The sequence below is a fragment of the Mustela erminea genome, chromosome 6 (genome assembly GCF_009829155.1).
Source record: "Mustela erminea isolate mMusErm1 chromosome 6, mMusErm1.Pri, whole genome shotgun sequence".
Lineage (NCBI taxonomy): Eukaryota > Metazoa > Chordata > Mammalia > Carnivora > Mustelidae > Mustela > Mustela erminea.
The window spans coordinates 102,437,257-102,451,920 of record NC_045619.1 but is presented as its reverse complement, the minus strand read 5'-3'; the positions used below and the strand labels follow the sequence as shown (position 1 = coordinate 102,451,920).

At 45.7% G+C, this 14,664-nt stretch overlaps 1 protein-coding gene across 1 annotated transcript in view; it reads right to left on the bottom strand.

Moving 5' to 3' along the window:
• Nucleotides 1–14,664, bottom strand: part of ANO2 (anoctamin 2) — a 338,274-nt gene that overhangs the window by 248,167 nt on the left and 75,443 nt on the right. Inside the window, exon 4 of the mRNA XM_032349035.1 lies at nt 9,241–9,339. Within this exon, the coding sequence (XP_032204926.1) occupies nt 9,241–9,339 (99 nt within the window). The remainder of the gene's footprint in view (nt 1–9,240; nt 9,340–14,664) is intronic.

Genomic DNA, 14,664 nt, shown 5'->3' with positions numbered 1-14,664 from the left:
TCTGGTTCATTTGAAAATTACTGCCAGTAATGATAAAAACAGTCTACCCTGAAAGGCGTCTTGGAGGCTGAGCAAATGGTGACTTTCCTCCCTGTGAGCAGGGGCCTACAAGCTCTCCATCCTTGACAAAGCCCAAGTTTCTCCTGCTTCTTATGTTCTGATCACCAGAGAAGATTCACTGAACTATCAAAATAGCCCCAAAGAGAGCTCACCACCTGAAGAAGGAAGGAGCTGGTCCAGATGAGGAAGGAAGAGAATGTGTCTCCTGTTCTGGAAGACGGCATGAACTGTATGCAGCTGCGAGCTAAAGGCCCACTATTACACTGTGGGTCACAGCTGCTAGAAGGTCCTGGGGCCAGGGTGAGCAAGCATGATCTGGCATCCGTCGGCTGATTAATCCAGTATTTACTTACCCACCTATTATTTAGGCAACATCATACTACAGTTTGCAGGGAACAGACAGGAAACATAAACTATAGTTCCTACTCTCAGGTGGCGGGGATAGCACGGGGAGGGCTTATGGCACCTTTGGAGACACGAGAGTATAAGGTACCCGAAGCAATTAAGGAAATAGTAATGGATGAGAAAAATCCTACCTGTAGGTTGCCTAAGAATCCATGTAAGGAATAAAGGAGGGTCTATGAGGGAAATGAGATTTGGGCTGGGACACAGAGTTTCTTTATTGTTTACTATGTAGATAAGATGGCGAGATCACTCCAGGACCAGAGGCAAATACTGAAAGGATCTGAAAAGTCTCCAGCTCCTGGAAGAGAGAGTAAAGTACTCCCTCTTGAAAAGAGTCTAAATCAGGGAGCTCAGTGTAGGCTCCACAGAAAGTCATGGGCAGGAGAACTCAGAGGAAATTCAGTGACATTACCAGGCTCTGGGACAAAGGGCTGCCCCAGATACAGAGTAGGGACCCACAAGCTAAGTGTACTACCTCATTTAACACACAGCTTGAAGAAGTGGCCAATGTGTGACACTTTCTCTTAGATACTTGGACACAATCAGAGTGTGAATGACTCCACAGGAGTATCTGTCCTTGGATCCCTCTGCTAACATCATAACAGAAAAGAATGAACAAATTCGCTAACTCAACTGACAGACATGTGGACCCCAGCATTTTATAAAGCTATGACAGAGAAGTCACAGGGTCCAACCTCCAAACCTTACAGCAAGAAAACTATAATCCAGGACTGCTAAGGAACTAACTGCACCAGTCCAAAGCAATGACGAAAGAAAATTTCAGATGTGTTGCATCTCCTGCCCAGGAGTATTTAATCTAGGACAGAGTTTCCCAGAGAATGTTCTGCAGATAACTGTTTCCCTGGGATACCTAGGAATACAGGTACAAATAACCTATGAATGTTCAGCAGGAAAAGAGGTGAATAAAATGGAACCATGTTCTTTCTAAAAGTCTTCTCAGAACTTTAGTCAGATAAACTATAATAATTAGTGTTTCTAGAGTCTGTTAGATCATGAACTTCTTTTAAAACAAGACCACTGGGCATCTGGGATGGCTCAGTCAGTTAAGCATCTGCCTTTGGTTCAGGCCATGGGCCTGGAATCCCAGGATTGAGCCCTGCATTTTGTCAGGAGAGCCAATTCCTGCTCAGCAGGGAGTCTCCCTCTCCCTTTGCCCCTCACCCTGCTCATGCTTACTCTATCTCTCTCTCTCTCTCTCAAATAAATAAATAAAATCTTTAAAAAAAAATCAGAAGACCACTCTTCTTCAGCTTAGGCTCTGATAAATGCTGTTCTAGGCCATGCTAACTCAAGCCTTATTTTGGACTCCTCATTAAAGTGTGGTAGGAGTATGGCTTTGCAGTCAGAAAGAAATGGGTCTTAGATCTAACCCCTTCAGGACATGTGATCTTAGGTTAAGTTTATTAGCCTCTCTGAACCTGTTCCCTGAGCTTGGTGCTTCACTACCCCGATCAGCCTCAGCCTTACCCTGGTCTTCTCCCCTGTGGCTCTGTGGATCTCAATTCTCTTTTAGCCCATCCTTGGATTTGGGCCCACCCTACATCCTGGATGATCTGGAGATCCTTACCTAATTATATCCACAAAGACCCTTTTCTCAGGGTCTTTTTCCAAATAACATCACATTCACGGGTTAGGGCTTGGTCATATATTTGTGGACACCACTATTCAAACCAATACAAAAAGGATTATGGACCTCAAAATCACAAGTGCTTATGAGGGTTAATTTTATGTGTCAACTTGACAGGCAATGGGGTGCCCAGATATTTGTCCAAACATTGTTCTGAGAGTGTCTGTGAGGGTGTTTTTGGATGAGATTAACATCTGAATGGGTAAACTAAGTAAAGCACCTTGCCCTCCTAATGTGGGTGGGTCTCATCCAATCAGTTGAAGACCTGAATGGAACAAAAAAGGTTGAGTAAAAGGGCACTCTTCCTGCTTGACTTTTTGAGCTGAGACACTGATCTTTTCTTGCCCTCAGACTTGAACTGAAATAGGCTGTTCTTGGGTCTCAAACCTGATGGGCATTTGGACTGGAACTTAACACCATGGGCTCTCTTGGGTCTCCAGCTTGCCAACTGCGTATCTCGGGATTTCTCAGCATCCATAATCACCTGGAACAATTCCTTATAATATATATAATACACATACTACCCAAACACACACACACACACACACACACACACACACACACATCTTATTAGTTCTGATTCTCTGGAGAGCCCTGATTAATACAAGCTGCAAATCTGAACAACTGAGAAGAGGTGCTCTGGTCCTGGCTGGGCAGAGTCCCAGAAGCTGGCTAGACACCAGGAGCCAGAGAGAGGGTGTTCCCATGGAGCTTTTGTAAAAGCCATGGTTACCAAATCAGAATCTCCAGAGATGCAGTAGCGGATACCCAAACACCTTCCAATGATTTACAAAGCTTAATAGAATTAATATCTTCTTCTAAGGGGCCACTCAGGCTAACCAAAATGCCAAGTGGCTTTGCTTTTTAGCTGGAATTATAGTCATTCAGTGTGGTAACACCAATTTTCTCACACTGCTCAGAAATTTCTTAAGGGCAGTTATGCACATTTTCAGTTAGTGAAAATTAAAAGATGAATTGTTCTTTAATAAATGCTGCTTAGTAGAGAAAAGATATTTCAAACCATGAATTCCATGGAGAGACTTAAAGGATAAAAGACATTTCCACCCTTTTGTCTTTGAATCATCAGTTCATCAGAAAGGGACATATATTACTTTGTACTAGAACCCACCCTGCACTAAGTTTAATATCACTTACCAGTTCTTATCCAGAAGCACTTAAGAAGTGGCTATACAAAGAGCATTCCAGCACCTTCTATCCACTCATTACTGAAAATAGGTTCCTTCTATAGTTTGTGTCCTTTATATAACAACTATGCTTCAACAGCAGGAAAAAGTTTGCTTCCTCTGCCAAAACAGTTGCTCATTGCCAGGGATTATATGAGTCCCAGTCCTTTCTGCCTTGGCTGCCAGGAAGCTCAAAGTGAAATCTGCCACACAGGCATGAGTCACTCTTATTTTCATTTCTACTATCATCATTTCCCCTGCACTCACTTACTTTCCCCGATTACAGGATTCTTTGTTATCTGTCCTTTTTAAAAATGATCCATATGCATTTATGACTTCAGTCGTAACCCTTCACAAGTCCTGTTTCCAGAAATAGGGGAAGATCTGAAATAACCCCAGGTTCATGAGGGCAGAGCCACTAGTCAAACTCACGTCTCCAGTTGCCACATCTGCTATCTGTCCCCTGAAATGAGCGTCTTCAAGCTCTCCCTCCTGCACCGTGGGACTGAGCAGCCTTCCTGCTGGCTCCTCCGGGGACTGCATCACAGACCTCACATATGCAGCCATTATGTTTAGGGACACCCCAAGGAGCCATGCTCTAGGAAACAGAAATCCCCTAGCATACAGCGCAAAGGCCATCTGTTCCTGCCTCACCACAGATTCCATGCCTGGGCTTCTGGCTGCCTTGGCAGGTTGAAAGAACTGGGTCTGATTTCCCCCAACACTGCAGATGCTGGCGGTGGAGGGAAACGGCAGGAATGAACCACCCAATGCATTGCCATCCGTGCTGCCCTCTGCCCCTCACATACAACCAACAATAGCGACAAAAGTCATAGTACCAGCTACCCTGTGTTGCCTGCACCTCGATGCTAGGCATCCCACATCAGCACAGCTCTTTACAACAGCCCCACAACATTCACTACTCCTGTTTTGAAGATGAGGTTTGCTCTAAGGCTGCTTGCCTAAAAAGGTAGAACCTGCAAGAAGTTCACAGCCTCTTGCACGCAAAGGGCTCATAAGCAAAACTCCTCACAGGCTCCTGGAACAGCAAACATGGCCCCTGCAACATCAGTCTGTCTACTCAGAAGAGCCACGGAAATTTTGACAGGCTGGACAAAAGCGATTTTCACCTGCCCCAGGCATGTCATTTCATCCAAATTCAGTGGACCCTAGCCTTGTCTCTACTGTAGGGAGCTCTTGGAGAATAAGTGAAATAGGGGGTCTGGGGTGGAGGAGGATGTTCATTCATGTGGGTAAAAAGTGAATAAGAGAGGAACATCAATGCTGGTAATGAGTAAAGCTGAAAAAGCACCCATTTCAAACTTCCCCAAGCTGCCTGGGGCCAAAGGCCAGGCCTCCCCACCCCCTTCCTGTGCATGGATGTTGAGCGTGTCTCACAAAATGCTGGCTCTCCTGTTGTTGTTTCTGGAAAACAAATGCTTCCTTCCAAGGTTCCCCCTCCCGGTTAATAACTGTGTTCAGGACTCCAAGTCCCTGGACGCATTACTATGGATCTGTCCAGGTTTGAGATCTCAACTTTGCGATTTCCTCCCTGTCTTCCTGGTCTCTCCAGACCCTGCTGAGTTAAAGATACAAACTTCCACTGGCCTGGAGAACACTCAGCTGATCCCACGCCATGCCTCAGTCTTCCTCTGCGGTCCCCGGGACACCAGGACGTGGGCCCCGGTAAATGCAGTTTATTCTCCTTGTAGTCACTTCCCAAACCCATGGAAACAGGACGGAAACACCACTGGCCCCAGTGTTAGCCTTCTGCAGACTGCCCAGCCTCGTCCTCCCTGTCCATGCCCCCTTTTCATCTCAGGAACTGGGCGTAACCCCCACCTCTAGCCCTGTAATCAGGTTCTCAGACTGACTGTGAAAAACATATGCATCCCGCCCTGCCATCGGGTTATACCCCTTCTCCTGGTCATGACATCCCCTGTGAGGTCGGCCACTGCATTCGATGAATACAAAGATTGGGGCGGCATGGCTAGAGCCACAGAAGGACACCACAGCAGCCCACCTGTGTCGAGTCTGCGGCCCACAGACTTTAGGGAAAAGTTGTTTCTGTTATATCTACAGCCTTCTAGGAGCCACCACCTGGCTTTGCTGTCCCCAGACTCCCTGGCCCAATGTATTTACATAGAGACCGGTGCTGGGCTAATGAGTTGCCACTTGAAATAGCATTTAATTTGTGCTTTGCTGTCTGGGTATGCACGTTCCTCCTGTTGTGCCCTTTGGCTGTAAGCTCTCTGAGAGCCTAGATTTCTTCTGTGCGCTGAAGTGTCTCTCCAAAGACCCTCTACAGTGGGACCTCCATCGGTGCTGGCAGCAGGGAAGCTGACTGGGGGACTAGGAATCCAAAATGCACATAAAAATATTTGAGTACACCCCTGGGGATAAAAATATATTATATGTTTATAAAAAATTAAAAATTAAAAAAAAATTTTAATTAAAAGAAAATATTTGAGTACACAGACACAATAATAAACTCCTATATTTCCATACCACTGGTTAGTAGTTAAGAGTCTTAGAACAACCTTCTAAGAAGGGCATCTGTGTAGCTCAGTTGATTAAGCTTCTACCTTCAGCTCAGGTCATGATCCCGGGGTCCTGGGATCAAACTCCGCATTGGGCTCCCTGCTCAACAGGGAGTCTGCTTCTCTCTCTCTCTTTGCTGATACTCCCTCCCCCTGCTTGTTCTTTTTTCTCTCTCAGACAAATTAAAAAAAAAAAATTTTTTTTAAAGAACAAAGTTCTAAGAAAAATAGGGCAGGCATTATCATGCCCATATCACAGATGAGGAACTAGGGTTCCGAAAGAGGAAGCGACATGCCCAAGTCGCAAGTCTCACACAGCAAATATGTGCAGAGCCAAGGTGACAAGTCTGGGCTTCTGAGGACTCGTCTAGCCTAGTGTCTGCCACTCTACACCTCCAAAAGGAAAAGGAAGTGGGGTGAGGTGGGAACAGCCCAACTGCCCATCCACGGATGAATGGATAAAGAAGATGTGGTATGTGGGCACCACGGAATCTCACTAAGCCATGAGAAACAAGGACATCCGGCCATTGGCAACACGAAGGAACCTTGAGCATGAGATGCTAAGTGAGAGTAAGTTAGAGGGAAAAAATGTACTGTGTACTAGCACTTATCTGTGGAACCTAAGAAGCCAAACCTGTAAAAACGGAAAGTGAAAGAGTGGTTACCAGGAAATGGGCGGAGGGTGGGGAGAGTGGCACTGGAGGGATAAGACAGATGGGGCTTAAGGGTTCCTACTTGCAATGAGTAGGAAATAAGCGCCAGAGATCTAATGCACAGTACAGCAAATACAGACAATGAAGTTGAATTATAGTCATCAAACTCACTAAGAGACTAGAACTTAATTATTCCAACTAAAAAGCATAATTGTATAACAGAGGTGCTAATTATTACTACAATGGTAATCATATTACAATACATAAGTGTACCAAATTTACAGGCTGTAGTTCTTCAATTTACACAAGGCTATATCAAATATATTTGAATTGTTTTTAAAATGGAAAAAAAAAAAAAAAGACAAATGGCTGCACTGCAATATGTCCTTGCCCTCCATCCCATCTACAAATCCAAGTGCAGGCCACCTAAACTATAGGTAGTCCCAGTAGACTAGTGTATGGGGGCACATAACTCTGTGGGAAATAGGTCATTTAAGCAGATCTATACTCTCAAAGCTATGAGCCTGTGAAAGGATAAGCAGAGACTAGGGATCGGCACTATACAGGGGCTAAGTCTGGGAACGAAGAGGAGAAGAAAGTGACTGAGCAATGAGAGGCATGGTAAGATGTCCCAAAAACAGAGAAGGGGGCTAGGAAAAGGCATCAGGAGAGAGAGGTGGAAGGGGAAGGGAAGAAGGTTAGGAAGGCGAGCAAAGAAGAAAGAGACATAAGCGGGAAGAGAAGGATACATACTTTTTCTGTGCCTCTAGCTTTCCTGCTATAAGGGCGTCCTGGGAGACAGAAGCCATAGCATGGGCACTAGAGTTTCACTCACCTTCTTTCCAAGGATCAGCCAGCAAAGATAAAACACAAGAAGCAAGATACAAATAGAATGAAATTAAGAGAACGTTTGATACTCACATAAACCAAAGAAAAGAGAAGAAATATATTGAAGTTAGAAGCAGAAGAAAGAAAAGTGAAAGGGTTGGCCAGGTTAGGACACCACCAGAGAGAAGCAAAAGCCTCCATCCAAGACTGATACTGGGGATGAGTCGAGGAGAAGATCAGTGGAGGAGGAGTGGGGGGCCACACCATGACGCCTGCATGGGAACAATGGTCTTAGGAGGAGGAGGTCCAAAACTAGGAGACCACACAGCAGGGCCCCTGAAGGGGAGAAGACCCTGGTGTGGTCCTTATGAAAACAAGACACTCAGGCAGGTGACCCCAAAACATTTACTTTTTATTGGCAGAAGGTCTGTAGCTGATAGTCACATCTGCGTGTGTTCACTGTTTGATAGTCATTTGTCCACCTGCCATGAAGGTATCGTCTGTCTTAATAAACCTATAAAAACAGAACCCACAGACTTCACGCTTCTTGAGTAGGCCACTCATGATGGTGGCCCACACGTTGGTAGTCAGTGAGTGAATTCTGATGGAGATAGTAGATCTGCTGGTCGTGACAATGGTATAAACATAGCCCATGAGATGCTCATCAAAGTGGTATTGCTGACTGTGAGGATGGTAATGATAGTGCAGACAGTGATGAGAAGGCAGCTAATGCAGTGGTGATGCCACAGGCAACAGACATGGAGTTCTGTTCATGATGGGGGTGGGAATCACGGTGATGGTGGTTGGAATGAGGAAAACAATCTCTGCAGAGCTAGGTCACCGCTTATAAAGCACTGTGGGTGTGGGGGTGTGTGTGTGAATGACAGGAAGACACAGAGACAAAGAATCAGAGAAAGAGAAAGAGAGAGAGACAGAGAGAGATATCATCTGTAAATCACCCATCGTTAAACCAGAGTAACATCCACCCCAGGACCCTTCCGACAGACATCACAAATGGCCAAGGTCCATAACTACCCTTTTCCCCTAAAATGCCTAATAAAAACAAAGAAGGGTAAATCCATGGACACTTTTCCTTTCTCTTTAGAAGTGTTTGCTAAATTTTGTTATACAAGGACACTCACCTAGGAATTCCCTGGGGAGATTCTGAAATCATACATAACCTATGTTGGCTGAAAAGAACCTGAAAAATCATCTGAACTGTGTGGTTCTCAACTCAAATATGCATTAGAACCTACTAGAGATATGTTTGTTTTGTTTGGTTTTTCCCACAATACTGATGCCAGAACCTCATTCCATATGAACCACCTGAATCAAAATCCAAGAGGTGGGACACCGGCATAAACATTTTAAAAACATTCCCCAGATGATATTTTTTATCAGCTCTCCTGATTAAGAATCTTCTGTCCTACAGAAGAGACCAGAGGAAGCCACCACCATGCAGTACTTAGTGGCAGGGTCACAACCTTGCATGCTGCTGACCCAATGAGCAAGGCTTGCTGTCACTCTCATTGTTAAATTTGGTAAAAAAAAAAAAAAAAAAAAAAAAAAAAGAAAAAGAAAAAGAAAAAGAAAAAAATGCTTGGCAGTGTTGGAACACCAAGAAGAGAGAGAGAGTGGTATAACAGAGAAACCAAGAAGCTGGACCAGGGCCATGTCTGGCTTCTCATGAAGCACATCCCAGGTAGAGCTCCGAGGTAAAGGGATTTCCCAGCCCCTCTCTGCACCCCAGTTTTCTTCCCCACCCTACCCACAGCACTGCCCCATACTTAGGGTTCCTGGGGAGGCAAGTGCAATTTCAACTCCACAAGCCCTCATCCCTCAAACCCTGGCCTTGTACCCACACTATTCCCATCCAGCCAGCCCTCAGGAGGCCCCCAAACCCAGAAGAAACATCCTCATACTTTCTTGGTGGGGACTTTGATCTTCAAGAACTCCGCCTCTCTGGCCAGCACCTGCCACGGGGCGTGTATCCGGACAAAGACGAATCCCTGGCTTTTATTCTGTAAGGTACAAAGGAAAAAGAAATGGAAACACTTAGAAGGACATAGCTTAAATTCCTGTCTCCCCAACTCTCCCAAACTAGAAGCCCTGACCTGGTGTTTGTTCTCTTGAAACTTCACCAAGACCCAGTCCCCTCCTGCCCATAATCCCCTTCACCAGCTCTGTTCCAGAAAGGCTCTCATGAAAAACCACAGAGTACTGCTCCCAAAGTATGGTCCTTGGAGGCTTCGTGGCTTCAGAGGGAAAGAAGAATTTAAAAGAGCCTGTCCCCAGACTGGAAATGTAAGCAATTATGATTTTCGCAGAAATCTATTACACTTTTCCGAGCAGTGAGAGGAGTTACCTTTGCTGGCATGAGACAAAAAGCCAGACACTCGTCCTGTTCACATAGTGTCACTGTTCATTGTTAAATTTGCATGTGTTCCTACTGTGCTATGTCATAGCCGAAACGACAAAAGCGGTTCACGAAGCCCAAAAGGTATGACATAAACAGTAAGGTAGAACAATGCAAAATGACATCATAAACATAAATCACGAACAGGGCTCCAGCGTGAACACAGATTATAAATCTACGTCCATGTCCCTGCGTAAGTGATTCTGTGAGTGTCGTGAATGCACCCAAAAATGGAAAGAAAAGGAAATGCAGCAATGAGCCCTTGAAAATCGGGTCTTACTGACTCAGTAATCCTCATCACAGTGCTTGTGATAAAATACTGGTCAGATTATGACAAGAAGGTGTCAATTTCTCCCCATCTTCAAATAAAACCTCAAATTCTTTTCAAAACAAGCACAGAAAGAAAACAACTACTACTGACATTCATTCAATTAGTTTTGTCCTAAAGAATGAGATGAAACCAAAACAAGTCAGAAAAATGGGCAAAAACCCCATTCTCAAGAAAGGTGTAATGAATACGACCTGCAGAATTCATTACAAACCTGCAGGGTTCACAGAAAGAGCGGAACAAGCCAAGGACACCATTACTTCATCATCACATGGCTGTGGAGATCACACGGGCCCCGGGTCCCAGGGCGGGAAGATGCTGGTGGGCCAGCCTCCCCCAGACATCAGCGTGCAGCCGAGGGGCGGCGTGGGAACCCAGTCCTAGTGCATGTGCTCTGCAGAGAGAACACTCGCAGCTTCTTGTTCCACTGGCCCTCCAGCCCCCGAGGTTTCTACTGAATTCCCACGTATTTTGTGAAGCAGGAATCACAGACAGCAGTACTGAGAAGACATCAACTCTGCGTGCAGCAAAGGTGTTACCACTCATGTAAAAGCAGGTGTTCCCTTCAAAAATCATTCTCCAGCTTCATTCCCGGAATGAGCATGTTCGGGGCCCCCAGGGTGTTGTAGTGGGTCAAGCTTCCAACTCTTGGTTTCAGCTCAGGTCATGATCTCAGGGTTGCAAGATGGAGCCCCGCGTTGGGCTCTGCATGCTCAGCGTGGAGTCTGAGACTGTCTCTCTCCCTCTCCCTCTGCCCCTCCCACTCATGCTGTCACTCTCAAATAAATAAATCTTAAAAAAAAAAAAAAAATGTATGAATGAATGTGTTCAACAATCACCCTCTGGTCTTGATTTGGTGTTGAAGGTAACAGTGGCAGCCAGCCACATGCAGGCCTGACCATCTGCTTCTCCAATGCTCTGGACAGAAGAATAGGTAGGAAACCAGAGGACCACATTCCCCCCACAGAAGTATGCGGACCATGGCAATGAGTAAGATAAACAGCTATTTACGGTGCTCATAATGCAAGTGAAGACCATCTCTACAACTCTACATGGCAGTCCCACAATCTGTTCATTAATTCAACATCCAGAACCTACCCCCCCCCCACTTTGGGGATGAAAGGTTACAATTTATAAGGAAGAAAGGGGAAGAAGAAATGAAGATTTTACAGAAAGACTTAATTATAGTATGAAAGTCTTGGAGAGTCTGCAAACACCTGAAAATAATAACAATAATCGTGATGTGCATATACTGAGTGTGTGTCAGGAACAAGGACAGAGCGAGACAGTCCTGTACTTTAGCACAAAGGATATTCAGGGCCAGGCTGTCAGCAGGTACTGTCGCCTACTCCATTTTACAGTTGAGGAAATCAAGGCAGGGAAAATCTAAATCGTTGGTCCAAAGTTACATAAATATTGTGATAGGGGAAAAAAAGCTATTTAGACCCAAGCAGTCCATGCTCTACCTGATGATTTTCTTATCCATGTGGGACAGACCGAACATATTACCAGGCAGAGACACAAACCACCTCCAAGGGCTGAAACGGAACATAAAGACACGCTTTTTGGACTAAAATCCAATCAAAAGATGGATAAGGACTCTATGAGGCAGTCCTAAGATGAAACACTCAACCTTCCAGCTTCCAAGGATGACATCGTTGTGCCGAAACACCGGAAGTGGCTTTCAGCAAGGAATCTCCTCGATTCCTACGTCTGTCTGTGGTTATAATGTCCCGGGTTACTAGATGGAGCCATCCATCACTTGCTGCTACTCCTAACTGTAATTTAAGCTTCTCTAATTTAGTGAAAATGAAAAGTAAGAAAGGAAACCATCTGGGAAGCTGACCTGTGGCCCCAGCCCTCCATCGTGGCCCCAGTAAAAATGTTTTTGGTGAAAGATGGCAAACGGTACCATCTTTCTCCTGGAGATGAAATCATGACTCTTGCTAATTTTAATATATGATGTTTTGTCCTTGCTTTGAAATTGTGATGAATGTTTTTCTTAAAAAAAACTTTACCTATAATTGGTAGTGCAAGTATATATTGAATGTTCATTAAGTGGCTGCAGATGTTCCAAGTTTGAGGGAGGGTTGAGAAGGTTAAGGGTCTGAGTCCACGGCCTTGATGGCAGATCACTACCCATCCCCTGACAGCCATCCCCTTCATCCACTTAAAGCTAAGTATATGGCCATCCAGAATCAAGTTTGTATCTCCCTGTATGGTTAGGCATAACCAAACACTGATTTCTAAGCCGTGTGGTGTGGGAGGAACTGTCATGAAGCAGCTGCTGGCAACACTCTTCAAAGACAGCAAAGGGGTGCCCTTTGCCCCTCCATTGTCCTCCCTTCCCCAGATCAGTTGCCTAGAACGTGGAGCCAAGCACATCAGACCTTGAAAGTCAAAGTCAAGGCCAGAAAGAGCAAAGTACCAAGAGAAAATCTGGGTCCTAACCTCAGAGTGTCACAACAGACTGTGACTTGAGAGGGTCTATTAACGGCAGCCTGACCTCTTGGCTAGTTCCCTCCAGCAAAGCATACTTCTCCTGTGTTCTTCTCAAGCAGGACATGTAGTAAATGAAGATTAAAGCTGGAGTGCAGTTGGTGTGGCACTAACACCCAGCCACGGCCCTGTCAATCCGTGCGACATTGTTGCCCTCTCATAAAAAGAAAGTCACACGAGCTGACGTGAAATGTTAGCTAGGTCTCCCAGGGAAAATCAAATGCTTGAAAACCTCTGAGCAGAACCATCGCCCAGTACGGAAGCTCTTTCTACTAACCCAGGAATCTAAAATTGAAGGGAAACACAGATCAGGCTTTAAAGGAGGGAAAAAAAGAAGTTTCCTTCTTCTCTAGGCCCAACTACCATCCATTCTTCCCGTATTCAGATTCTCTCTGGCAGAGCAGGGGAGTGGAAAGAGCGTGGGCTCCAGATTAAAACAGATTCAGATCTGAATCCTGGATTTTATAGCTGTAGGATGACGGACAAGGCACTGAGCCAAATGAGCCTCAGTTTCTTTATCTAAATATGGATGAGAAAGACTGCAGGGCTGTTGTGAGGATTGGAGAGAAGGTTTCTGCGAAGTCCCTGCCACAGGGCCTGGACTGTGGGCCAGGGGAGAGGTCAGCCATGACCATGCGGATGTGCTCCACCCAACCGAAAGGACTGCAGGGACAGCCAGCTCCTCCAGCACCTAGCACGGGGCTGGACACAGAGGAGGTCCTCCTTGAATTCCTGCCATCAACAGAAAGACTCAGGGAACACCAGTTCCCATTACGTTACAACAGTGACTACACAATCCTTCACTACCCTTGAACTTTTAAAATTATCAACAGGATTTTCAAAATGTCCCATGTGTCCTAAAGGAAATTCACAGGTTCAAAATAGAGCACATCTCCAGACATTGAGGATAAGGGCAGAAAACAGGACTTTCTGAAACCGACATGAAATTCAACATAAAGTAGGTAAGAGATGGCCTAGTAGAGCATATGGCCCCATCTCTAGAAGAGATTTTATAAATGCGTTACCCATGTGACTAGAGGGGCTCCCACACCTTATCAGGCAACTAGAATTTAAATCCATAGAAAAGGAATAGTCACATGTCATTTGGTTCTGGTCATCAGACAAAGGAAACAGTGCCTAAAGATTTCTGCAAGCAAGCACAAACACATCCGTGTTGGGGACGCAACTCTGCCAGTCCCAAGAAATGTGAAATAGACAACGGAGCAGAAAAATCTCTCCTGCTCAGCTGAAATGCCTCACAAAACTGTGCGACTGCTTTCACCATGATTCTATCTTCATAAAACCCTACAGATTCTGTGTCTCCATCTCCTGGGTGTCAAGAAAAGATACCCGAGAAGAGGATGCAGGCATTCTGGTCGAGGAAATGAAAAGCAAGTATAGATAAAACAAGAACGGTACATGTAGGGTTCAGTACCATTCATACTTGGAGGCATCCATGGGGGGGTTGGAGGGTATCCCCATGGATATATACTCCTCAGTCATAACCTGACTTTCAGCTCTCTCAGTCTCCTTTAAGTGGTGCTGTCAGCTGGTTTCCTAGACCTGCTCACCTCAAACTAAATCAGTGGAACCCAGAATTCACAAAGCCAAGTTGGGTCCCCTGTGCACCTGTGCTCTGCCTAGTCAGCCAGTGTCCCATCCTCTCCTTCCTTCCTTCCTTCCTTTCTAAAGTCACCTCGACAGCAGGCCTGACCACAGGCACCTCCTCTAACACACCAGCTCCTCTGCCCCCTCCCTGGACTCCAGCCACACAGCCCTTCCCAGGGGTTTCCAACAGCCCCAGCCCGTGTCCCACTTCAGAACCTCCTCACACTCTGTTTCCTCCCCTGCAAAGTCCCCTCTTGCCCTCAGACCCAGCCAACTCATAACCACTTCTCACCTTTATCATCACGTCTCCAGGAGGCCTTTTCTGAACCCTGGATGATGCCTGGTCCCCCTCTTGCCTGCCTGGCTCCCGTCCTTCTCCTCCATAGCACTGGCCACTAGTGCAATCGCTACTACTTGGTATCTAGTGCTTCTTTTCCTGACTAGACCTTCAGCTCTAGGAGGACGAAGCACGTGTCTCTCTTGGTGACAAATTTG